The 26,415-nt window shown below is 25.3% G+C and overlaps 3 protein-coding genes across 7 annotated transcripts; 1 reads left to right on the forward strand and 2 right to left on the reverse strand.

Annotated features, from left to right (window-relative positions):
* Positions 1–5,522: 5,522 nt before the first annotated feature.
* Positions 5,523–17,739, forward strand: LOC129608066 (galectin-7). Of its 3 annotated transcripts, XM_055519378.1 has the most exons (4): positions 5,523–5,605; positions 5,972–6,225; positions 16,982–17,142; positions 17,203–17,739. In XM_055519378.1, exons 2-4 carry the CDS (start codon positions 6,131–6,133, stop codon positions 17,421–17,423), a joined length of 477 nt encoding a protein of 158 aa, XP_055375353.1. In that variant the 5' UTR covers positions 5,523–5,605; positions 5,972–6,130; the 3' UTR covers positions 17,424–17,739. The 3 variants fall into 3 exon arrangements, with proteins under 3 accessions (XP_055375353.1, XP_055375352.1, XP_055375354.1); XM_055519377.1 differs by lacking the exon at positions 5,523–5,605 and having other exon boundaries at positions 5,921–6,225; XM_055519379.1 differs by lacking the exon at positions 5,523–5,605 and having other exon boundaries at positions 5,921–6,225; positions 17,230–17,739.
* A 1,077-nt stretch (positions 17,740–18,816) lies between these two features.
* On the reverse strand, positions 18,817–23,603 carry LOC129607861 (putative mediator of RNA polymerase II transcription subunit 12). 3 transcript variants are annotated; one of them, XM_055519084.1, is made up of 8 exons: positions 23,290–23,603; positions 23,072–23,227; positions 22,727–23,014; positions 22,461–22,642; positions 21,873–22,407; positions 20,300–21,732; positions 20,081–20,231; positions 18,817–19,848 (listed from the first exon to the last, which is right to left on the reverse strand). In XM_055519084.1, the coding sequence occupies exons 2-8, from the start codon at positions 23,210–23,212 to the stop codon at positions 19,456–19,458; spliced, it is 3,123 nt and encodes a 1,040-aa protein (XP_055375059.1). In that variant the 5' UTR covers positions 23,213–23,227; positions 23,290–23,603; the 3' UTR covers positions 18,817–19,455. The 3 variants fall into 3 exon arrangements, with proteins under 3 accessions (XP_055375059.1, XP_055375060.1, XP_055375061.1); XM_055519085.1 differs by having other exon boundaries at positions 20,300–20,886; positions 20,956–21,732; positions 23,072–23,603; XM_055519086.1 differs by having other exon boundaries at positions 20,183–20,231; positions 23,072–23,603.
* Positions 23,604–23,629: 26 nt separating this feature from the next.
* LOC129608100 (uncharacterized) lies at positions 23,630–25,586 on the reverse strand. Its single transcript, XM_055519424.1, has 4 exons — positions 25,304–25,586; positions 24,687–24,960; positions 24,499–24,631; positions 23,630–23,659 (listed from the first exon to the last, which is right to left on the reverse strand). The coding sequence occupies exons 1-4, from the start codon at positions 25,584–25,586 to the stop codon at positions 23,630–23,632; spliced, it is 720 nt and encodes a 239-aa protein (XP_055375399.1).
* Between the last annotated feature and the right edge of the window lie 829 nt (positions 25,587–26,415).

A 26,415-nucleotide genomic window follows, 5' to 3' on the forward strand; every position in this document is an offset into this window, starting at 1 on the left:
AATAACAACAGTCTCTAGCAGTTTTTGTTCCGAAAATTAAGTCAAATTCAATAAAATGTCAAATTATTTACATACATTTATTTCAAAACTCTGCAAAAAGAAACTATAAATTTACAATTAACTAATTTTTAAATCAAGTGATTTTTAGTTGAAGAATTATTTTTTCGGGGTAATTACTTAATAATTCCATATTTATATGACATAATAAGATATTTACACTACCTGAATCGAAATGTGGGTCAGAAGGATAAGGCATATGTGTGACGTTCTAAAGAGAATTGCAAAAAAAGTAGAAGAAAACTTATTTCACTGCATCGGATTCTTTGACACATATAATATTAAAATATTAAAAGATTACTTAACTAAGCTTCATTATTTAATTTCACAAATTAATACCCCAATAATGCGAATTCACGCACTCTCTGAACCCTACCTATTTTGGTACAGTTATAAGCCCCCTCCAACGCCGGTCACCACACTAGCTCTCTATAGGGGAGAATTGATCGCATGATCGCTATGTACAGCCACATAACCATGCTAGGTTTCAACCCTCATTGTCGCCAACCATTCTTTAAGGTGTAGGGAGTCGTCTTCTAAAAATTTTTGGAATCCACGGAGCTATAAATTTCCTACCGTTTTGCAGCTCTGGCAGAAGTATGACATCCATTTCAGTTACAGCCCCAACAATCCTCTCAGTTTTAAGAGCTTAACCGCTTAGAATAGAAGGATTAAAGTGCCCTTCGGATACTAATGTGCTAAGTCTGACAGAGTGTCTGATACACTCCACCTTTCCATAAAAATGTCTCCAGACCCAGTTTATGGAGGGGCCCTTCCATATCTCTTGAGACTCTCCTTGCAGGCTTTCCATGACCCCGTCATGTAGCAGACATAGAAGATATCTCTGGTCATCTTTCTGAGGCTAGATAAATCTTCATTCTACTACGGGGATAGGTTTCCTTAGGATATTTTAGAGGGAATTTAAACCAATTTATTCTTCTTGGTTTCCTATGTGGAGGCCTATAGTCCTATAACCACACCGTGAAGAGAGTCTGAAAAGCACCTCACGTTGAACCATCTTCACTTCTCGACTAAACAATTGTTTGTTAAGGGTGGAAATGCAAAGTTTGGAAAGCTGCTCCATTAAATTACTGCTTAAAAAAATCATATAAGGATTGACCTCTTTGGGTTACCTCCGAACTAGCTCAAAGGGTTTTTCTTGCATTTGCATCACAACCAATGATCAAACTTGATCTCTTGTCTGCGACCTCCGACACCAGGTTAATGACTTCTGGCGACGGGGCAGGTCTATCAAGGATCATATAGGCTTGTGTACAGAGTCCCGCCGTTTTCTTGCTGTCAATGAACCCGAACTGAAGGTTACGTACCACCACACACATCTCCCTTATTTAAACCTGATGTGTGGTCGTTCTTGCTGCAAATTCCTGTGGCTGGCAATTCTCGATTTCTTGCATTCTCAAGACGATTTGAGGCTCTATTTATTATAGTTTGTAGGAGAATTTACTCAAAACTTGTTTTTAATTTAGGTAACACTTAACCTTAATGTCTCTTCAATCACATCAAATCTCAGTTACAATAAGTGTTCCCCAACTGCGATATCTATTTAATTTTTCAGATTTTTCAAAGGTCTGCCAGATGACCAGAAACCAAATGCCAGATATTTTTAACTATGCCAGATTTTTAACTTAAGAAAATTCTAACAAACTACTTTAAATTTCTTGTTTCGTGAATTAATATTTCTGAAACGGTAATTCTGTATTTCAAAAATCAATACATAAAAAAATTGATTTTAAATGAATTGACACCTAGCTGAAGCCAAATAAAATAATCAATAAAATCAGTCGAAAATGTTATTTCTTGTCAAACCCATAAAAGTTTGTTCATGGTTAATTTAGAGCATCAACATAAAGAAAATCAAAATAAGCAATATAAGTGAATGTATGCTTTTAAAAACAAATTTATTCCAGTTTTTTTAAAAATTTAAGTTAAATTAAATAATAAAAATAAATTTAAAAACATAAGTTATATGAAAATCAAAATGTGCTTAAATAAATATAAAAAACTTTTTTTGATTTTAGATTTTATTCCAGTTTTCTTTTTCTATGTTTTCAGATTTTTCAGGTTTTTTGGCGAAAATTTTCCAGATTTTCTGTGAAATACGGTAATGCTATTTACAATACAAACAATGTTATTTGTATTTGGGAATTTGAGATATACATTTTTTTATGTATTTCATGTACAATACAAAAGAGATTATTATTTAATCAGCTTGTTTATTAGTCCAAAATAAATATTTGTAGTGCAAAAGTATCTATTTGATTTCAAGTCGAGTTAGGGTGTAGTCTGTTAATAAATATTGCAATTAATTTTTTTAAATTTTGTTTTCCTAAAATTAACAAAAAAGAAAATGTGTAAGTGCTTGACATGTTGTGCTGAAACTGTAACTTGTTGTTGTGTAAAATGTGCACTCTCAATGCTATTCTCCATAATATGCTCAGTAATTGTTTTGCTCGTGGTTATAGGAGTTTTGATATGGTAAAAACACAAACAAAAAAAAAATTGAATTTTTAATTTAATGATTTTTTTTTAATTTTTTAAGGTACTTTGTTTATAAGGACAAGGATGATCCTGCAAAAAGTTTTCATGATGATCTAAAAAACATACTAAATAAACATAACTAAATCGATTTCTTTCAAAATTCGTCATCCTATTAAATATATACTTGGCTATGTATTCATATACATATAATTTTATCGTGCTTTTCTAAAATTTAACTTATTGGAAGATAAGATAAAAAATAACTTTCATTACTATATTTGAATTCGCAAAATTTATGTGAGCGATTAATTTAAGCATTCTAAACTTTTTAGTATAAATTTATTTTAAATGATAAATTTTTAAATTAATAAATTGAAGTAGGAACTATCGTGGGCAATTTACTGAATTAACAACAATTGAAGCTTTTTCACTATTTTGTAGCTTTCAGATATTAATATTAACAGCTTATTCACCATACATATTAATTCATTTAACTGGTCAAAAAAATTTCTTAACTATGAAATAAAATGCAAATTTTCTGAAGTATGTACAAAATCAAATAAAAAAGAAAAATTTTAAAACCAAAAAAAAAGCATTTGTGCCTTCCCGTATCGTAATAACTCAATTTTTAATATATACATAAAACAAAATTTTTAATAGTAACAAAATAATAATGCGGAAAGCTTCAATAACTTTGCAGCATGGAAATAGTGAGACATTTCAAATTTGTCTTTGAGTGTGTGTTTCAATTTCTTGAATGATTTAATTAACAATATAAATTTAAAAAAGTATATTAAAATATTTTATGTACGTTTAGCATAAGAAAAATTATACATAACAATCAATTATAACATTTATATAATAATTAAATAACACTTAATGGCATAAACGTTCCAGATCCCAAAAATGGGAAATCGAAGTAAAAACTTAAGTTTTTTGTCTCTTATTATAGCTGCCAAATATTGAGTACACTAAAGCTCATATATTAATAAAAATTCTAAAATCCATTTAAATTATATAATTAAAAATATTTATAATTTTGATAACATTTTATATACAAACATAAACAGAACTGAATTAATAATTTTAGTTTTAAGAAGTATTTTTAATAAACATTCATTTTTATAATAAAAAAAAAACCATAGTTTTCAGTAATATGTGAACCTCACTTTACGAAGAAAAGGTAGGTCCTACATCACACTATTATAAATTATTTTAAAGCACAATAAAAAGTGCCTAAACACAATAAAACAAATGGCATTTTATGCTCAAATTAACAAATAAAATTTTTTAGACTAATATTATAATATTTATGTTATTTAGACGTGTTTTACCAAAATTTTTAAGGCTTTAAAAAAATGCTAATTATAAATATTATACATACACTTTTAAATATTTTGTATTTATTATTAATCAATTCGTATGCATGTTGAAGTATTCAAAAATTAAAATATGTATTTATATTGTATTTCAATGTCAATTTTAACAAAAATAAATTTGATGTATTAAAAGTTAAACTATATAAAGTATTTTTAATTATGCTGCTGCTACTGGTCTAAACTGAAGAAAATTATTTATGTAGGTATTTTTTAAATGCTGTTCCAGAGAATACTAGAACATATGTAGTAGAAAAATAATTCATGCCTGAAGTTAACTTATGCCCCCAATGAGCGCTTCGAAAGAGCCTTGTTTAAAGCCTATTATCCTTTTAAAATCGAATAATAAAAACAAATAAAAACTATTAAAAATTTTCATAAAGTCCCTGTTGAGATACCAAGTTTCGAACAAAAATTTTACCAATTTCTGATGATCCAAATGATAGTTTGTGTCTTAACGTAACATTTGATCCTGCCAGCTGTGATATATGTATATACAGTATATAAGTACGTACATTTATTAAATCATTTTGTTGATTCATGTATATGTACATTACATAATTATTTTTATGTTTTTGTTCTTCAAGAAGAATATTTATGTATTTATAAAAAAAATTCCGAAATTTGATTATGTCACTGATTAATTTACGGAAATTTGATCATACAAATATATATGCACATACATATATGTATATCAAGTACCATAACATATTGTTATCTTATCTTTATCATCTATCAATAAATATTACTTAAATATAATTTCTTTATCAAGGAACGGCTTGCCACTTTTAAAGTATTATATGCGCGAAACCTTTAAAAAAAAATATGAGCACAAATATGTGCCCTATGTATAGTATACATACATACAATAAAATAATCTCCATTTGTTCAAAATTGTAGTAAAACTTCATTGCTACACAAATCAGGGATTACAACAACTCTTATTATTGCAATTTTAATAGCACTGTTGTTTGAACACAAATATATGTATGTGTGTATATGTAAACATGTAAATTATGTATTCAAAAAACATTTAACTTTCGTTACTGATTTTAAAATTGAAAATATTTATTGATTACTTTTTTTTTGATTATCTTATAACGAGGTATACAAACCAACAGTCAATGAAAATTTAACGTACATAATGTGTATAAAAAATTCAATTTAATACAATATTTTTTGTAGTACGAATAATACAATAATAATATTTTCATTATTACTTACTTACATATTATGTATGTTTATAATAAATTAATTTTATTCAAAATATTATACATACTATACTATGTATATACATACATACATTCTAAGTTCTTTCTTACATACGATTATGTATACGAAATAAATATGTATTTACCTTTTCTTTTCTTATCTTATGCTATGTGATTCTATATATTTATTATAAATATTTTGCTGAATTTATATAAATACGTCATCATTCTCAACTTGCTTGCACACTCTTTTTATTTATTATTTACTCCTTCAGAGTATATGAAGATTGAAGAATGAAGCTATTGAGGTGGAAATTAAATTTTGAAAAGCTCAGTTGCAAATTTCATGTGGAATAAATAAATAGTATTTTATTTTTAGTAGTTCGGTATACGATTTTTGTTTTTTTGTTATAATTAATACAATATATTAAATTTATCGTTTTCTCTTTGCGATATACATATGTATGTAAATTTTAAAAAATTATAAAAATTTAATTTAATTTTGAGTAATGTAACATAAAGTTATATACATATTTTAAATAATTGTAATTGTAATTAGATAAGTATATTTTATTTAACATTTAGATACAAATTTCTCTTTAACGTATCAACCTACATACATACATATATTATATTACAACATTAACTTGTAAGAAAACCAAATTTAAAGGATGAAAAGTTTTACAATTAAAATACAAAATTCGTTTATTTTTTAAATATATGTATGTATATACAATGCATACTTAAGTGTATCTACAATATACTTAGTATTGAGTATTATTACTAAGTAGTGTAAATTAATGATTTTTTTTTTTTTCGAAACTGTAGCAACGAAAAAAATCCAAAACATAAAATTTTTAATGTATTTTTTTATAAAGAATAATTATAAAACTTATAAATTGAAAAGTATTGAAATCAATTTCGCAGTTTAAAAACTTTAAAATTAAATTGTATTTAAAAAAAAAAAAAAAACAAAACAAAAAGGATATGTCCGAAAGACCGTTGTTTGCTATTCTTCCAAAATCATTAAAATCTGGTGATGAAGTCATCATTAAGGGTCACTTAAATGAAGATGCTAGACAGTAAGTATATTAACCATACTATAGCTATATATTTATGTAAATTTGTAATGTAGATAAGTGGCTAAAGGCATATTATTTGTTTCATACACCTACGTGTAGATGTATTTAGGTATTTAAGTATGTGATTTAATTTTATGTAAATGAATGAAATTAATTAATTAATATGTGACCAGTATGCAAAATTGGATATTACTTTACAAATTATATTCACAGTTTTCATGTGTTAAATTCCATTTACCGATTCAATCGAAATATCAATCCAAAAATTCCTTTTATAATACATGTATGTATAAAATAAGACCAAATTATTGGTTTAGATTAGATGAGATTAAGTTAGATATAAGGTAAAAATGCTCCGAAACCTAAAAAGTGAATCTAATCTGTCACCGTTTCCATCTATCATGCTTAAAGCGCTTTCTCAAGACCTATGGTTCTGAATACCTATTTTGTGAGGATCGATTTTGTGCAGGTCTCGAGAGGATTTTCCTTAAAAAAATTAAAAACTTAAAGACCTTTTAATTTTCTTTTTACTACAATAGCAGAGATTTTTAATTGAAACACATTATTCAGGTAGTTTTAATAAGATAATAGACCTAAAAAATCTTAAAAAACAAATACACAAGAGAATTGATGAATCACATTATTAAAATTTCTTAATACTAAAACCATTTATCTCTTCTAAAATACAAAAAAAAAAAATCAAGTTTTTTTTTGAACCTAATCTCATGAATTAATTTATTATTGTTCTTCTTGTGACGATATTAATTTCTTTAATATGACGAAATAAATATAAAAATATTTAAATATTAAATACTTAAAATATATTTGCATATATGTATTATAAAAATACATAATCTATATACTTATAACACTCATACATACATATTTACTTATATAATATATACAATACAATATTATTTATTTTAATTTAATGTGAATATTGGGTTCAAAATGTAAACAACAATCTAATGTGTATGGTAATAATATTACGGTAAAAGTGATTTTTATGTTTATATGGATTGAAAATAATTTTAAAAATGTGGAAAAGTTTGCATTGTAGTCACTACTCTTATGATACTATGCGAGGTGATAAATAAATAAAACTGTAAACTTGGGAAAGGCAAAGTACTTTTCCTGTAAGACAAAATTAACAGCAACTGTTTTGTTGAATTTTGTAAAATTTACAGAATTTTTTTGCGATCCCTTACTATAAAACCCTCATTCTCTCTCAAAACTCTCCCTAACCCAAACAATTTTTTACATTATTTTGATGACAATTGCGTTTATAGCACGAAATCAACAAATACAAATTATCTTTTCTCAAAATCAATAAGAATCTTAATTTATACAATATTTTTAGGAAGAAATTTTCAATTTTGTTGCAAAATGTTGATTCGTTTTTTAGAAGTCGATGTTTCGGAAAAAATGTACAAAAATTTGAATTTTTTGTGAATAATTTTATTTCAATTTTAATTCCTAAGTTATTCTAGAAACGAAAGTTCACTTATCCACTACTATTACCGTAACACTTACTTATGTACATATATCACTTTTATGTTAGCATTTTATAAAGAACAAACTTGGATTTTGTAGTGTTAAACAAATTAGATATATAGTTATGTACATATACATACATATATACATAGGTACTTATTTAAAGCATGGTAAAAAAATTTTGATTGTTATTTTTCTTTTTCTCTTTTTGGTAATTCATATTATTTATCCGTAAAAAGCCGGTTACTATAGCAGAACCACGCATGTGTCATAGAATGTAATTTACTATAATAATATTATGATGAACTATCCGGAACTATTTCACAATATGTACACACACCTGAACATGGTTAGTACTTTTATTGTTAGAACAGATGATAAGAAGTATTTTTTTATAAACACATAAAAAGATTTCTACATTACTTTTTTATACTTAGTTGTTACATAAGTCTGTAAATTTCAAATCGTTATGATTCAGTTTTAAAAGCAATAAAGAATTTTGGAAGGTATCCAAGAGCAAAAATAAGATGTAATCGATTTCTTTTAATATTTATTATATTATACATATATGTATGTATGTACATATTAAAAATTAGCAAAATTTAATTTGCAAAGAAATGAAAAGAGACGCCAAACATTTCGGTAATTTATTGACCACTGACATAATTTTATTATTTATAAGTTTGCTGAATAATAAAAATACTTTAAAGCGATTTCGATTTACTTCCTGAAATTACAGCATTATTTCTTTTTATTATATAAAAGCTTTTAATATTAAAATATAATATTAATATTTAAACCTTTTTACTTATGATAAATATTTATTTATGGTAAATTTAAAAGATGAAATAGATAATTTTTTATATGAGAGGTAGTAAATTAATAATATGGGAGCCAATGGAATGATAGTTGTAATGAAGAGGATAAATTAAAGGAAATTTATTTTCTTTATTTATATTTACATATATGTGGGAAACATTGGAGTTATAAAATTTTACGCTAGATTTTCTATTACTGCTACGTATAGTATTGAGATTGTTAGAATTAAACAAATAAAATGAAATATGTACATATGTAATTGTATTAAAATCTTACTGTCTCGGATAATACTAAATATGTTCTTAAAAATATACTCTAAGTTAGAGCAATTATGTATTGCTACACAATTCAGCGATTTAAACTTATGTCATAAGCTGAATTGTGTAATAATATCGTTTTATAGCAGTGCAGTGCTATTTTTTTGTTTGTATATTATGCGTATTATAGTATTCGCGTTCTGCACATCATCGTACATCATAAATTAATTATTAGTATGAAAAGTAATTGCTAATATGTTTTTCATTAGCATCATATGTTAATAATGTAGAATTATTGTGTAGGATCGTAACATAAATATTAGTAACACTGAATAACAGAACACAATAAACGATTTAATTAAATAAATTAATCTTATATCTTTATAAATTTATAATTAATTTTTTTGTTTCATTTCAATAAATCAAGGCTTCAAAGAAAGAAATTTTAAGATTTCTAAGATTTTGAAAACCAATTTAAAAAAAGTCATACAAAAATATTGATTATTTATGATATTAAAAAATTTATGCTGTAGAAAAATTATATACTCAAGGTTTCAACTACTGAAATGTAAAATTTATGGAAGAAGTGGTGACTCATGTAATACATAACAAAAAAAATTCTTACTGTAATTCATTTCGCTGTAGAATAAAATATAAAAACTTACAGCAATCTACATTTTTACGTAAAATATCGTCGCCTTAAATCAAAACTATCCTATAAGCAAACTTTTAAACAAAAACTGTTTTCCAGTTATTAGATTCTCGAATTATTTTTACAGTAGATGTAAAAGCGTTGGTTCAATCAATTTTTTTTTTGCAAAAATTTATGATCTAAAACTGTCTTATGCTACTTAATTATATTTTACTGAAACATTAAATTGTTAGAGAGAGAGAGAGAGAGAAAAAAATTTAAAATAAATATTTTGAATCGCTCTCCTCAAAAAATCTTAAAATTTGATTTAAGATAGTTAAATTCTATACTGATGCAACAATAAAGTTACATATATTGTATGCAGATACTTACGATATAAATTACATATATGAAAAAATTTCCTAATAAAACGGTAATTTCTATTTGTTTATATTTTACGATTTATTTAAATTATTTTATTTATTATATGCAAGTATAGGTAGGTATACACTACATAATATTAAAATTGTTGATTCACAGGAAAGAAAAATTATGGTGTATTATAATATTTCTATTCAATGGGGGATAAATGTGATGTGTATGTTCGAAATGCATACACATTGATTTTCGTAAGGTATTATAAATTTGTTACTCTGTTTTCCAACACTTAAAAATAATGTTTCAAATAAAACACCAATAAGAACTAATTATTCAGTATTAAAATCTAAGTCAATTTGGGCATCTATATCCGCAATAATATCAGTGCTAATTCAAAATTTAATTATGGTGAATTCATAACATTTTCACAAAAATAATTATAAAAAATGTTGAAAGCTTATTCAACAAAAACAAGATCAAAATCTCATTTCAAAGGCAATTTTATTATATCTATTATGGTTAAAATTCTTAAAAATCGTATGTAAACCAAAGCACAAGGAACCAATAATTGCATTTAAAAGCCTGTTATGAATTGAGATTATATATATGTAAATCCTGATAAAATCAATTTCAAAACTATTTTATAAAATACAATACAATAAAAATTTCATTCAAACGCAATACAAATAATAAACCACCATTTATTTTTTAAATTTAATTGAAATTGTATGAATTCTTATAGAAGTTGCCAAGATACAATTTTGTGCCGCTATCGATTTTCATGGAAACCCATGGTTATCTAACAGGGGTGACATGATTATAACTTCATCTACTTTCGTTTTATAAGTTTAGGTAAAAACAGAATCGGGCTGACCTAAAACCCTCGCCTATGACTATAAAAGCTGTTTAAAGCATGCATATTTTTTAAACTACACAATAGCTCTAATATGGTGTTGTTGGTAGGAAGAGCAAATAATTCAAATTTTCAATTAACATAAATTGGTTCATCTTTGTTATTTTTAATTAAATAAATAAAAAAAATATTAATTTGTGTCAATTAATAAGACATAGTGATAACAAAATCAAATCGTATTGTATAGGAAGGTACACAATAAAAAGAAGACATAATGGAATTTTATCTGCTGATAAGTTAATGGAAAAAATATCTATATAATAAAAACAAAATTATTTTCAATTTTTCATTGATTTAGCGTTAATTATTAATTTTAAAAAAATTTATGCTTTTCTCTTATTATTTGGCTTTGTGTAATATTATATCTACAATACATACATTTTTACACACATAAATAGTTTCCATTCTAATGATTAGATTAGGAATTCTTTATTAAGAAATTTTAAAAACATCTTTAACAAATATTAAACTTTATTATATCATGGTACGTACATATTGGAGCATGTGTAATAAAAATACTTAAAATGTAGTTATAATTTTTATTATTTTTTTTAAATTATGTATTCATTTCAAAGCTATTTTTACCCTTCAATATAATTTTTTTTTTGTATTTGCACAAGTATTTAGGACTTTTATTTATGGTATTTAACAAATTATATAAAATTAACATAAAAAGTCAAAATGGAAAATCTGAAATGTACACTTTATTCTTAATATTTATTATTATGAGAAGAAGCGTCGTAAATAAAATTTTTAAGAAATGATATAAGTATGTACTGAATTTGCTTAATTGTAATTATTATAACATAATAAAACTAAAATTTAAATACTTTACCAATAACAATACTTTAACTGTTAAATTGATTAGCAGTTTAAAAAGTTTAAACAGTCTTTATTTGAGAAATAGTTAAATAAAAAGTTATTTTTTGTGGAAAATTTATATAATTAATGTGAATTTAATTCATCTATAACGATCTCTCAAATCCTATACAAAAATTACGATCAAAAATTTTGTTTGCGACATTAATTTTAAAAGATTAATTTAAATTTTACAAGAAACGATTACAACAAAAATTATCTAATTTAATTTTTTTTTTGTTTTGTATTTTGGAGTTATTTCATTTGAATTTAATTTACAGCGCCATGGCATTTACAAAAAAAATTTAGAGAATTTAGTACGTAATCTAAATATAAATAAAATACAGCTTTATAATAAATATTATGTATTTAATTTTGAATAAGTAGGATAATTCAAAAGTATATGTATATATAATAGGCAGGAGAGGATTTTTTTTTTTATTTTATTATTTTAGAGCATGAATTCTCATTAATTTTGCTCTATTATGTATAATAATAGATATAATATTATGATGCCATTGATTTGTTTTAAATAATTTTCTCACCATAATTTTTTCTGTTATTGCCTATATGCCATACAACATTATTGTAGACTTTATAGAGTACTTCAATATTTCTGTTATAATAATAACAATATGTAATAATGAGTATGTAATATTAATACGAGTATAAGAATATTGTTGATAGCTATAGGAAGGTATAAGAAAATTTATAAGAAATAATAATACATAGTTTAAATAACAAAATTATTATTTACGAATAGAAAAATAAAAGAAATATCAAAAAAATATTTATGGTAAGGGTAATGACAATTACTCATCAGTTTTTTTAATAGTACAATTAACTGCATGTTTTTTTTTTTAATCTATAAAAAATTGTATTACAATATGAGTTTTAACTTTTAAGCCTATTTTTAGCGTAATTTACAATTCAATATTCTTTGTTTTGATATAATTATGAATATTGAATAGCAATTAAATATAGGCGAAATTAGTAATATTGAATATAATTTGCTACGTAAGTAAGCATTCGAATATTTTTTAATTTTATTTATTACTACGCACTTTCTATTTCCCTTATTTATTTATTTGAAGAAGGCATATAATATAAGTCTTATATTTGAGCATGATAATTATATTAAACGTGTTTCAATAGTAGATTGTATGTAGCAGTCAATGTAAACAAAACAAATACTTAGTAATTATATGAATTACAGTATAAAGCAATGTAGAAAACATTTCGTCGGCAATTTTTGCATGCCTCTGTAGCTCAGATGGTAGAGCGTCCGCCTAGAAAGCAGTAGGTCACTGGTTCGAGTCCAGTTCGAGGAGAGAAATTTTTTAATTAATTTTTCTGCCTTTAACTCGTTCCTTTGATTACGTCATCCATCTGTTCTGCAGTTGCATGAAGAAATTTCCATTAAGTTATATTGTCAATCTTACTTAGCCGAACAGATAAGACATATTTTGCGCATAAGTATGTGTATTAATTTTGGGGGTACCATTAAAAAACAAAGAATGTGCTGTTCCGTTATTATAAATTACTAAAATTTTCATTTTTATTATTAACAAATTAAATTATTATTATACTGTCAAATACTGCCAAATTTTATCGATATAATTTAAATTGTTAATATACTTAATATGTAAATAAATATCGAAAATTTAATTTCTGTCAATTAACTGGGTAATATTGGTTTGATTAATTTCAATTCGGCAACAAATTTGCTTAAAACTCATATTTTGATTAATTTTTACAATTTAAATGTTTCTTTTTTTAATAAACAAAAAGAATAAATCTTTATGATTTTTAAATTAGCTTTATTTCATTTTTTTTAAATTGTATAAAATCCATCAGAATTCATGTAAATATATTTGAATAGGTCAATATTAATTTAATCATATATGTATGTATGTATGTATTTTAAAAATTATGTATTCAAATTCTTGGTAAAATTATTCCTACATAATATTGGCCATCTATACAATATTTTTTTATTATTTAGTTTCAAATATTTTAATTGAACTTATTACACTTTCCATTTAAAAGAATTAACCATATTTAAATGCTTCATATAACCATAATTTATTTTAATTTATTAAATATGACTGGAATTTTAAATTTTATTCATTTCTAGGAAAATTAAGAAACTAAATAATAATGTATATCACGTATTGTGTATTTCTGTTATATAGTTTATGAAAGAATAGAAAACAAAAAACCAAAACGAAAAATTAAAATTCATTAAACGTGCCCATAAGTTCATCACATTCATTCATATATTATAACGTGTTTATGTATACATATATGTACATACATTTAAATCACAGACCAAAATAGTCCAAAATTTTTATTTGATTTTTATTTTATGTATTACACTTGCTTCTTAATAATTTTTATTTAAAAATAAATATATATGTAGGCTGAATAATATGCAAACATTTGTACACACATATATTTTACTGAAATTTGTATGTTAAATAATTAATATAATCTACAGATGCATTACTTTACAAGTAAAAATGCACAAAACTCAAAAATAAATATTTAAAAAATGAGGTAGTAATAATTTACCGTAGTTATAGAAGAAAAAGTTATGTCGGAAAAATTAAAAAAAATTTCTAGCTACCTAACTAGTTAGATACTAATCTGTTATACATATTTATTGTTGTGTTTCAACAATACATAACTGTTATACATGTTATTCACACTAACCGTTTGCTGTAATACTTAAATAATGAGTATACTTATTAGGTCGAGGATTTAAAATTTAAACTATTTTAGAAATATAAAAGTGACGAATTTATTTACAGAATTATTTTTTATTCCCTAAAAAGTTGGCGAAATACCAATTTTTAGTCCCCTATTTCTGGTAACTATAAGCGCTGTCAAACTTCTGCAACTACATTTTTATGAAGCTTTCACCTTGTATTTCACATATTTGAAAAAAAGTTTTGAATTTTAATAGAAGAAGAATGTGATTTTTCTTTATTTTTAAAATGTGTTCTTTTACGTTAAAATTTCAACTCAATGGTAAAACAAATAATTTAATAATTTTATGGATAATTATAAAATTTATTAATATTTTTTTTTTTATTATACTTACGTGTTTTTACATATAATGTAAAAATATTTCAAAACTTTCCAAAACGAACATAAAAATTTTTGGGAAAACAATATAATCGTTTGCTTCAGTTTATTAATAAAACGCAAGATTGAAATTTGTAATAAATAAATATTAAGAAAGAAATTTGGCATATTTAATTTGTCTATAATTTTAAATTTGCAAATAATGAGACCGTGCTATGTATGCATCGTGTATATACATGTGTATTCTGTCTAATATATTCTATGTTACTAAGAGAATACTATAGTGAGTATAATAATTCAATATTACTGAATGTTGTAGATTTTATGAATTTTTTTTTAAATTCTTGTAATATAAACAATAATTTATGATTATTTTGAAACCCCAATAATATCGATGCAATAGAGTGAAAATTCCTAAAAATATATTATATTTGTTTCTTAATTTAACACGTTGAGTCTCAGTATACTATCGGTGAACATTTTTCAAGCGCTAAATGATAATTTTAACATGTAAGATAATTTTAATTTTTGCGAAAGAGATACATAAGTAATGTAGTTTCTTTGAATTAAGGGATTTCATCTGTGATACAGAGGGAACTTAACTTAATTTTTTTCTTGTACTCACTGGTGAGCACGGATTTTATATAATTTATAAGTTTGTTCACATAATTTATTAGCTAAAATCCTTTTTATTAGCTGTTGTCCTTTTATTGCTTTTATAATTAAAAACATTTTTTTATTGATCAATATAATGATAAATTTACGTGCAGTGTTGAAGAATCGATTCGTAAAATATTATTGGTAATCAAGTAACTTAAATTTACTTAGTTGGATAAAAAGAATTGCTTACATAACATTTGGTATGTTAATTCCTATTGTGTAGCTGGAATTTTATTCTATATAGATCGTGAAATTTTAGCCTGAAATTGATTTTTAAATATTTTTCATCATAAAAACTTATAACTTTGCTTTTATGTATGCAGTCAGAAAAACGTGATTGCCAACTATAGGAGGTGTGGAAATAATTCTGAACAAACATAAAAATAATTACAGAATGTTATTCCTAATTATCGATAGATAGTTTGGAAAACAAAACTATAATATTGATAGTTTCAATGATTTGCGATATTTAAGCATTTTTTTGAAATTAGACAAAATTTTCTCATTGAACGTAGCTTATTTTATTTTATAGTTCTTATTTCATTCTACAAAAGTTTGTTGCTAAATCGTACCCTCTATCCTGTCATAAAATATATATTGTCTCTATGTACTATGCAAATATATTTCCTCCATTCATATGTTTCTAAATTCATACGATTAACAATTTATTTATGTGCATACATGTATTATTTATTAGTTGTTATATACGTATAAGTTATTTGAATAAAACACTTTATGAAACACTTTCCTTATATTGCTTAAATTAACAATTGGATATTCGTCGTCGGACCGGATATTTACTTTAAAGTCTTATCTGTTTTTTTTCTTATTTATGATATTATTCATCTGGTTAAATAAAGATAATATTTTTTAAAATAAATTTATATGAATGATAACCGTTATAATTTACTTATTTATGTACATGTTTGAAATATAACAATGATTCAATTTATTGATGAGTCTCTAAAATAACTTTAAGTATATACGTAAGTTCGACAGTTTATTGATATATTATGCACCTACAAGTTTCTTCCTCCGATAATAGAAAAAAATTTAATATTAAATATCTCCTAACTATTGAATTTGTTTGAATATTGTTATTTGACAAACTTTAATAACTTAAAATTAATACAACTTGATTAAAAAATAATTTAGTTTTTGAAAGAAAAAATTCTTCATATGAGATTTTTCATGTGTTTTTAAGGAATTCTGAAATTTATGTTATCACTTTTAAAACATTCCTTATGAATACAATATGAATTTAAGCCTACAATTTTTCTTTTCCGTAATTCGTTTTTGCTTGAAATTTATTACAAAAATCCGATTGACAAAAATTTGGTTGAAAGATACAAATATGTATAGACAAATTTTCTATTTAGTAGATATTCATGGTACCAATGGTACGGAAAGTTTTCTCATATTAGTGAATAAAATAAAGCTAATAGTACACCTAGTAATTTGGGAAATTGAAATCAAGACATAAGTTTTCCAATACAATTCTCTACATATTGGTTGCGGCCTTGTTGGTTTTACAATTTGTTCTTTTTTTTAAATATATTATTAATAAATTTCCAATTTAATATCTTTATATTTTTTTATTTTATAATATTATGATAAACCTCTATATACTTTAATATTTATAAATTTTTTCTTTAGATTTTCAGTTAATTTTACATTAGATAGTTGTAGTCCACCGCAAGATGTATTAATTCATTTTAAAGTAGATTTCACATCTAATGAAATTATTTTCAATAGTAAAGAGGATGGAAGTTGGAACGAAGAAGAAGTTAAAATTGAAAATGAATTTTTTGATGAAAGTAAGTACCTTTGTATTAAATTTCAATAAATTCAACGAAAACTACAAAATTTTTTAATAGTACAACAACGTTGTCATTTTATTCCAGATGAGCCTTTTATGGTGTTATTCCATTTTGATAATCGACAAGTTTTGGTATACGCATTGACTGATTTTGAAAGTGATATATCAAGAAATTTTGTTGAACAATTTGATTTATCACAGTATATAGATAATATTCAAACAGTACAAGTATGGGGAGATGTATCAAAAATTGATGAACTTACATTTAGATATTCGTAAAATTAAATGAGTATCAAAACTCATGTACAAAATTTAAAAATAAACTACAAAAATGAGATATGTAATTTATAAATGAATATTGAGAAAAATTTAAAGCCAAAGATGAATGCTATAATTTATTTTCCTGACGCTCGCAAATATTTATATACATTTTTTATTGTTCCTTCTTCATACGATATGTAATATTATCTATTTAATAAATGTTTTAATATATGTATTGTAATATTTACAAAATATTTTTTTTTCGCACTTTTACAAGATTAACTAAAAAAACTAAAAAATAAAAAAAAAAATTATTTGCGTATTTATCACAAAATTTGTGTAATTATAATAGTGTTGCTACCTGTTTAAATTGTAAAAATGCAATAAATAATAAGATTTAGAATAAATTAAAATATGTATTAATTAAAACTGAAAATAGAGTTTTTTTTTCGCTGATCTAGGATTTATTAAAATGTATAAAATAAAAGATAAGCTCTAGAAAGTCATAAATATTAAAAAATGAAGTTCTTACCGAATCCTTAATCTACATTTTGCTTTTAGCAAATAATTCAACTGTGTAATATTTTAAATGTTATGTAAGTATTAAGAAATTTCTATTATATTTTCAATTATCACATTAAAATAAACGTATTATTTACTTTGACTTATACACAAAGCCTAATTTGGTGATTTTAAGTTTATAAAATTTTTTTTTAATACTTGTAAAATAGGGTCCGCATAAAAATTTTCATAAATTATATTCTTGAATAAAATTTGACTAAATTTATCTTCACTGGCAATTTTAATTATTTTAAAATTATTTTATCTGAAACAAGAAAGAATAAAATTCAATTAATTCAAATTCATCACTTTATATATTATCAAACAATATCCCTTTTAGATCCAAAAGAAAATATGTACGTGCTTGTATAAAGATAGATTTTAATATTATGAATATCATAAAAAAAAAGTATAATTTTCAGTTTTTTTAATTGAAATAGAATTTAAAAAAAGTAAATTGTTCAAATGTTTAATTTCAAAATATATCTATATTTTTAAAATTTGAATAAAAATGTTAATATTTTTTTTATTTTTTTCATTTTGTACAAATACTTTTTTTTGAAACTCTTAAATTTTATTTCGACAAAAATTTTGTATATGTATAATTATATATATAATGCTTAATATACACTTCCATGAATAATTTCTTAAAAATTACATCACTTAAAGAATTATTTAGTGTTTTTAATTTTAATTCTAAAATTCTTAAAAAGATATTACACTTTGGTATAATTTATTATAAATTTTTTATAATTTTTTTTTTACATAAAACTATCGTTTTTACAAAATTTCTAATTACTCATTATTAATTACTGAGATTTACAGAATTATATACACGCTAAAATTAATTTTTAATAACACTGATTTTATTAGAAACTTAAAAAAAAGTAAGAAATTTAAAAATTATTTTGCAATTCTACTTTTAAAATTAAAATGTAACTTACATAATATGTATACTAACTTTTATTTCAACTTTTCGACTAGTTTATGATTTTTTAAGTTTTATCTTTTTTGCTTAAAAATATGTACATGATATTGTAGAATGCTTTTCTGTTTTCTAAAGCGTTTTTCAACATTTAAGGTCGTTTTTCACAACGAATGAATATAAATAGAACAGTAGGTACCACATTTTTGTAGACTTTTTTTTCATCATTTAAAAAAACTTTAAGTAATAAAAAAAAAGAAAATCACTAAGTTGTAAACGAGAAAATATTAATATATAGGTTAAAAACAAGTTCAGTTTCAAACAAATTTCTTTTGAATGAATTTGAAAAATTTAAAACACAAGTTAAAATAGTTTGACTACAAGTTTTTGGCCAATTAAAAAAGTGACAGAAAAAGAAATTAAAAGTAAAATAAATAAATAAATTATAAAAATTATTAAAAAATATATATATAATAAAATCAGCGAAATTAATATTTATAATTTAAATATTAAAAAAGTTTCCGATAATTATATATTACAATATTTTGATTCTAAAACACAAAGCTATTTCTCAATTTTGATGTGCCCCACTATTTCACCCGATGTTGTTATAAATTGAGCCGAGTTTAATTGCATGTAATTTGCTAAACTTGTTGGTAAATTTAAAACTGTTGCATCATGATTAGCTAGTGTTTTCAAAACTGTTGTTGTAGTACCATCAGCTTGACTAATTGTTATCGTGCCACCGTTAAAATCATTTGAAGTTGCTACTGGTAACTGTAATTGAACCAATTGAGGTTGATTCTTTTGTTGAAGTTCCTGTCGTGTTTCTAATTTTATTTGACTATTTAATTCTCCAGTATTATTATTTATTTGGGTTGTAGTATTTACATTAAATTTATCAGAATTTGTTGTTATTGTTCCCGAATTTGTTGTTGTGGTGTCTTCATTCTTTTGCTAGAAACAGATTTTTATGAATTAGACTAGTTCAATAAAAATTTTATTTAAAAACAGAACAGATGCTGACATGTTATTAAATGTAGGATAATTTATTAAATTACAAAAAAGATGCATATTAATTTGCATGAATAAAACGGATACAACTGGAACACGATAACAAATAATTTATGTTTTATTCAGAGGATTTTTAAAATTTATAATTTTAACACTCTTGAAATTATAAATTTACCTCGAACTTTGAATTACCATCTGTCTGTTGTTGTTCATTATTTACATGTAATAATTTGTGTTGAAGATAATACATCTTCACAACAAAACTTTTATAACATACATTACATACAAATTGGTTCCTCGAGTTTGAAGATTGTTCGGAATGTGTTCTAAAATTTTAGAAAAAAATTGCTTTGTGAAAATTTATATTCCGCTCAAAAAACTCTTTTGAAATTACCTTTTGTGTTTATTTAAATTATCCTTACGGGAGAAGAATTTTTGACACATATCACAACAAAACATTTTTTTACCAGTATGTGACACAATATGCCGCATCAAATGTTCTTTTCTACTAAATGCCTTCGTACACCCAGGTTCACTACACTTAAAAGGTCGTAATCCTGCGTGCAATTTCATATGTTGAGCAAGGTGTTCTTTTTTCTTAAACCCTCGAGAACAAACGGAACATTCAAGTAAATTGGTTACGGGGTTAACAGTCGCTAAAGCTGCAGCTGCTGATGGAGTTGTATGAGCAAGCGCTGGATTTGAAGTTTTAACTGGTAATGTTTTTTTTACAACATTATTTTGTCTTTGTACTGGTAAAGATTGCTGTTGTTGTGGTTGCTGCTGTTGTACTTGCTGTTGTTGTAATTGCTGTTGATTCTGTGATTGGTGTTGCTGTTGGGGGGGTTGTTTCAGTAGTATATGCTGTGATTGTTCTTGTTGTCGTTGTGTTACTGTAAGCGTTGCTAATGATGGGGGTTGAGTTATATTTGTAGGCTGAGGTCGTCGAACTGGTAATTTCTGAGTTGTTATTGTATTTTGCTGCAATTTTTGAATAGTTTGATTACTTACTAGAGTAACTTTTTTATTTGCAATTTGCTGAGCGGCTACCTGCTTTGCCTGAGCAGGTGTCAACTTTGTGGTGCGGATAAGCTTTACTGGTTTCAGCTTGGTGGATCCAGAGGTGGTTAAATACTGAACTTGTGTCGTTGACTGACTGACCTGATTTTGAGAAGACTGCTGCTGAACGGGCTGTTTTTGTTGAATACATTGTTGTTGAACTTGCTTTTGTTGGATACATTGCTGTTGAACTTGCTTTTGTTGAACGCATTGTTGTTGAACAGGTTTTTGTTGAACGCATTGTTGCTGCACTTGTTTTTGCTGAGAGCATTGTTGTTGAACTTGCTTTTGTTGAATGGGCTGTATCTGGTTTTGCTGAAGTGATTGTTGTTGTTGTGTTTTATTTTGCTGTAGTGTAGTAGCTGCGTTTGTTATGCGGTGGATTGTAATACTATTATTGAATAATTTTTGTGGGGTGACCTGCTGGTTAACGTTATTCGTTAATGCAGCCGTTCCCGCAATATTTTTTATTTGTAATTGTGGTAAAGACACCGCTGCATTTTGTATTGACTGAATTTGTTGCAAATTTATATTTGAAGATTGCATATTTAAATTTTGTTGTTGATTATTTGTTATTTGGTTTGCATTTAACATTATTTCAGATTCACTAGTAGATGTTGCAGCATCGATCCCGGTTGATGACACAATTTGATGGTCTTGAAATGTCTGTGTTACTGATTGAGATGGTGCTAAAGAAATAGTTGCAGGTATGGCTGCGGGAGCTAATTGCACTATCTGTTGCCCATCAATGGTTAACTGAGGTTGGAGCTACAATAAAAATTTTTGTATAGTATTCATATATTTATGTAAAATGAACATAAAGCACCAACTAATATAATATTTAACAAACAAAACATATTAAAAATAATACAAATTCAAATTTCCTATCGCAACAAAATAAAATTTACCTTCATTTGCAGTTGATATGTCGCTGGCAAAATTAAATTTTTTGTATCAATTTGAGCCACAATTTGTTGATCGTTATTACTACTATCCTTAATGGTTAAAGGTAAAAAACACTTTGAACTTGGAGCTGAAACTAGCTTCCAATCTGGGACTGCTAAGGATTTAGTGGGAATAGTCGACTGCACCGTAGATGTTGGCACTAGTGCCGTTGTATTTTGTGGATTAAAATGTAATTGTTGAACTTGCTGGGTTGGAACAATTTGCTGTTGCGTAATAATCTGTGGTGCGGTTTGTTGTTGTTTAGATGTTGGTGAAGTTAATATTAAATTGTATTTTTGCTTTTTTGTTTTCATAACAGTATTAGTCTTTTTCACTACATCAGTTTGTACAGCTACTTGCTGAGCCTCTGTATGCTGTATCTCCAATTTCGGATACTTTGCTGCTGGTACAGAAGTTTGTTGCAATTGAACCTGTTGTTTCTTTTTCACGGGTGTGACCCGGATATTGGGTTTCATTTTTAAAAATTCAGCCAGTGAACTAAACATTTAAACTTTAATAACACAAAATAAATAATATATTCAACTATTTACTTGTTTTTAAAAAATTTTTCTGAATTATCTGTTGCTTGTTGTTGTTGAGTTTGTTGAGGTTGAACATTTGTAATTGGGACTTCTTGAACCTTGTATTCAATTTCATTTGACAAGGTTTTTCCATCTAACGTTATGGTGTATTGTGGAAGCGTTGATGGTTTTGTATCTTGAATATCCTCATTCTAACAAAGTCATATAAAAAAGTCAAATATTTTTTTATTCAATTTACATTTAATTTTACATTTAATTTTTTATCGCTAACTTACTTGGATGCCCACTGCTTGGATAATTGAACTCAAGAAATCTGAGTTTGTCTGATTAATTGTGCCAGTTTGATTAGTTACAGTATTGGTAGATGTTACTGATATGTTTTTCAATGTCATTCCGCCTTCTTTTATATAAATTTTGCCGCCATTCTGTAAGGTGGCCGTGTTAATACAACCTTCTAACATTGCTTGGGAATTTAAACAAACGGTACGAAATTCAGATATTGATTCCACTTGTGCTATACAGGTTTCACATATAATTTTTGGCAAATTATCTTTTTCATCTACCTACAAAATGCTCAAAGTTAAATATCTTTGGGCATTCGGATTATATAAATAACTTACCACTACTGGCAAACATTCTGAAATTTTTTGTGACATATTTTTTTTTCTACCTTCTTCCGAAAATATATTTATTCTCGATCCACTACTTGTTGTGCATAGACGACACAAATCGTAGTAATTAACACATTTGTAACCAGACATTTTTTAATTGTTTTACTATTGCCGGATATATAATTTAATAAAATAATTAATCTCCTTTAGTAAAACATGAAAATTACCTATAATATTCTACTAAGTATTAAGATTGTATGATTAGTTTTTTTTGCTTTTCCAAACGCTTTTCGTAATAACTTTTTTCAAAACAAAACTACATTTTAACCACTGCACAACTTTATCTAATATAGGAAGGACTTCAATACAAAAATAAATTCCATAACTAATAACGTTTTGAAACACAGAAAAATTATTACTATTATCAGATTATCTTAAATTTTTTAACACAAATTATTAACATAATAAAATACACCTTTTTAATCATAATAACAAAAATAAATTATGCAATTTATTAGCAAAATATTTGTTTCTTCTTATTTTTCCCAAGCCAATAAAATGTCATATTCATTTTACTGTTGTCAAACTACGCAAAATCTACAAATGTCAAAAAAGCAATAGCCATCTATTTGTCACAACCAAAATTAAATTTAGTGTTACCATCATTCTGATTAAACAATATTTTTTGTATCGAATATTTGGCAAAATAGTTAGATATTGATTATAGCTATTCGGGTGTTTACAAAGGGAAGTTTCTGTAATATAATTTAATCAGGGTTCTACTAAATTAAGGTGTAAAAACATAAAAAAAACGTCAAACGATTGTCGTTGGTAACACGGGAACACAATGGAATGGTAAAAGAAAGGTAAAAGTTGTTCATTTATTTTGCACGTAATGTCACACAAACATGGAAACAGATGATGTCAAAAAAAATTACCAGCGATGATATAGAAATTTAGGCTATTATCGGCGTCGATTAATTGGGGTCCTATTTATATACTTATGTATATTAAAGATATATAAATCCTCATTTATATATGTTTCGCCGCAGAAAATCGCTTTTGCTCTACTTTCATCTTTAGAAAAAAAATTATCAAGGACATACATAAGTATGTACTTATTTCTGTCAATTTTATATTGTCACTTTTTTATCTTGAACACTATCAAGGCATTGTAATGATATAGCTATTTTGGACAGATCTGTTATTATATATGCATGTGACTATGTAACAAAACTATTTACGGGTACATGTCTCTTGAACATAACTGGAAAAGTATAAATTTAAAAAAGAGCAGTTATATTAAATGATTAGGAAAATAAAAATATGTCTGTAATTTAATAAATAAATAATAATAAAAACAACATTAACAGTAAATCCGTTGCAAGATAAAAACTAAGACAAGGTCAAAACTAAAGGAGGGCTCTTCGAACAACGTTTTCATCATAGTCCTCTATTTCTTCATCATCTTCATCATATATATCTACATCCGTCGGTCTTATTGGATATCCTTCCTCTGGTTTCACAATTTTAACACCCTTATCTCCAAACATGAGACAGTCAAAAGATCTAAAATTAAAAATACTTTTAAAGCATAAAAATAAAATTAAAATGTTATAAATACCTTGAAAAAACCTCATATCCTTCGAAATATCCTCCTATGTCCATACAGACATGCATATTTTGGCCAATGAAGTATATATCATATAGTGTAATGCAGGCTCTAATGTAGTAAAATCTTGGTGGCCTGAAACACATTGGCGGCGGGTTTTTTCCAGACACTTTATTTCTGTATAGTGTTATATCATTCATTTTCATTTTTAGTTCAAAAGCAAAGTCTTCCGGAAAATAAACAACTTCCATGCAACCCCTTAAACCAATTGCTAATAATGCTCTTCCTACAATAGAATACATAAATGTGTATGTAAGTACTTACATATTAAAACCTTTCAAGAGAAAATAGATTAATAAATAGTTCAGTTAAATTTAATTTAATAATAAACTTCGAGGTTAGTTTAACAATAACTAAATTAAAAGTATGTTAATGATAATGTGGCATTTAATTCGAATAACCATTCAAAAACCAAAATAGTTGAAAAAGAATGAAAACTGATATATTTGGGATACGTTCTTAATTAGATATAACATCTGTTCTAAGAATTTATAATTTTTGAACACACAGTGGTCAGCTAAATAATCTTAATATATGAACGCAAAAAATATAAAGCAAATGTCCTTTACCTGTACAACACTTACAAATCCCTTTATCACATTCACAAGGTAAACGTTCTCCAACAGCTGACGTCGTCGCATTGACACGATTTGTAACAACATTCGATATTTGACTATATGTAGTTTGCAATCTTTGTGCTGTTACCTGTAAACCCTGTACGGTGTTTGAAAGTCCATTAACGAATCCGGACATTAAATTCTGCACAGACTGCCTTAACTGATGTTGACGTGAGGTTTCTTGATTTTTCAATGGTAATATTGTTTTTCGTGTTATTCCTTCTCGGTTATTCATAAAAATAAAAAAAATGTTAATAAATTACTTATATTTTATAAATAAGTACATATGCATGCATAGTTATAAATGAAAAAAGTAAAACTCAAAAAAAATCTAACTAACATAAATTAAAATAATTCCCCGTACTTCGCGGGGAAATGTCAAAATTTATATTAAATTATTAGACACTAAAATGGGATTTGTACGAATTAAGCGATATTACCGCCGCGATTTAATCTATTTTATCGCTGTCGATATTTTTTGACATCATCATGTTTGCATGTGTGACATTATATGAAAAATCTGAACGGTTGAACAGTTCTATGTTTACAACGGAAATCGTCCGCCGTTGTTGCTCATCGCTTTGGTTCTGTTTTACATTTGTTAGGATATTTGTCATTAACTCTTTGATTTTATTCTGATTTTGATGCAAGTTAATAAGTTTTAAAACGCTTATTTCCAGTTTTTATGTTCGAAATTTCTATTAGCACGATTCTTTCATTGAACATAAAACAAAAACTAATTAATTATAAACATACAATATAAGTTACAGTTAAAAGTTATACATGTATTATATTATTATGTATTTATGAAAATATGTTTTTAGATATATACATATGTAGGTATTTTGAATGCGCGTACTTAAAAAAACAACAATTGTTAAAAGAAGTATGTATCAATATTACACATTTAAAAAAATTACAAAATTTGTAATGCTGAATACTTTCACTTAAGGTTGAACTTTAATCACTTAATATAGCATTATATACTGAATTAATAGAACTTATGGGCATATTTTACAAAACGGTGTTTAAATGTTAATATTAATATTGTTTAATTGTTCGTG

This window comes from Condylostylus longicornis, unplaced genomic scaffold, assembly GCF_029603195.1.
Source record: "Condylostylus longicornis isolate FDR11 unplaced genomic scaffold, ASM2960319v2 ptg000030l, whole genome shotgun sequence".
Classification (NCBI taxonomy): domain Eukaryota; kingdom Metazoa; phylum Arthropoda; class Insecta; order Diptera; family Dolichopodidae; genus Condylostylus; species Condylostylus longicornis.

What these genes read in the sequence shown, in the direction of transcription:
- LOC129608066 (XM_055519378.1), top strand. Translation starts at nt 6,131, where the DNA reads ATGTCCGAAAGACCGTTGTTTGCTATTCTTCCAAAATCATTAAAATCT. An exon ending in TTAAATGAAGATGCTAGACA is followed by an intron (nt 6,226 to 16,981) that starts GTAAGTATATTA and finishes TTTTTTCTTTAG; the next exon opens with ATTTTCAGTTAATTTTACAT. An exon ending in AAATGAATTTTTTGATGAAA is followed by an intron (nt 17,143 to 17,202) that starts GTAAGTACCTTT and finishes ATTTTTTAATAG; the next exon opens with TACAACAACGTTGTCATTTT.
- LOC129607861 (XM_055519084.1), bottom strand. Translation starts at nt 23,212, where the DNA reads ATGTCTGGTTACAAATGTGTTAATTACTACGATTTGTGTCGTCTATGC. An exon ending in CAGAATGTTTGCCAGTAGTG is followed by an intron (nt 23,015 to 23,071) that starts GTAAGTTATTTA and finishes AGCATTTTGTAG; the next exon opens with GTAGATGAAAAAGATAATTT. An exon ending in ATGGTAATTCAAAGTTCGAG is followed by an intron (nt 19,849 to 20,080) that starts GTAAATTTATAA and finishes ATCTGTTTCTAG; the next exon opens with CAAAAGAATGAAGACACCAC.
- LOC129608100 (XM_055519424.1), bottom strand. Translation starts at nt 25,586, where the DNA reads ATGAATAACCGAGAAGGAATAACACGAAAAACAATATTACCATTGAAA. An exon ending in GATTTGTAAGTGTTGTACAG is followed by an intron (nt 24,961 to 25,303) that starts GTAAAGGACATT and finishes ATTCTATTGTAG; the next exon opens with GAAGAGCATTATTAGCAATT. An exon ending in GGATATGAGGTTTTTTCAAG is followed by an intron (nt 24,632 to 24,686) that starts GTATTTATAACA and finishes TTTTAATTTTAG; the next exon opens with ATCTTTTGACTGTCTCATGT.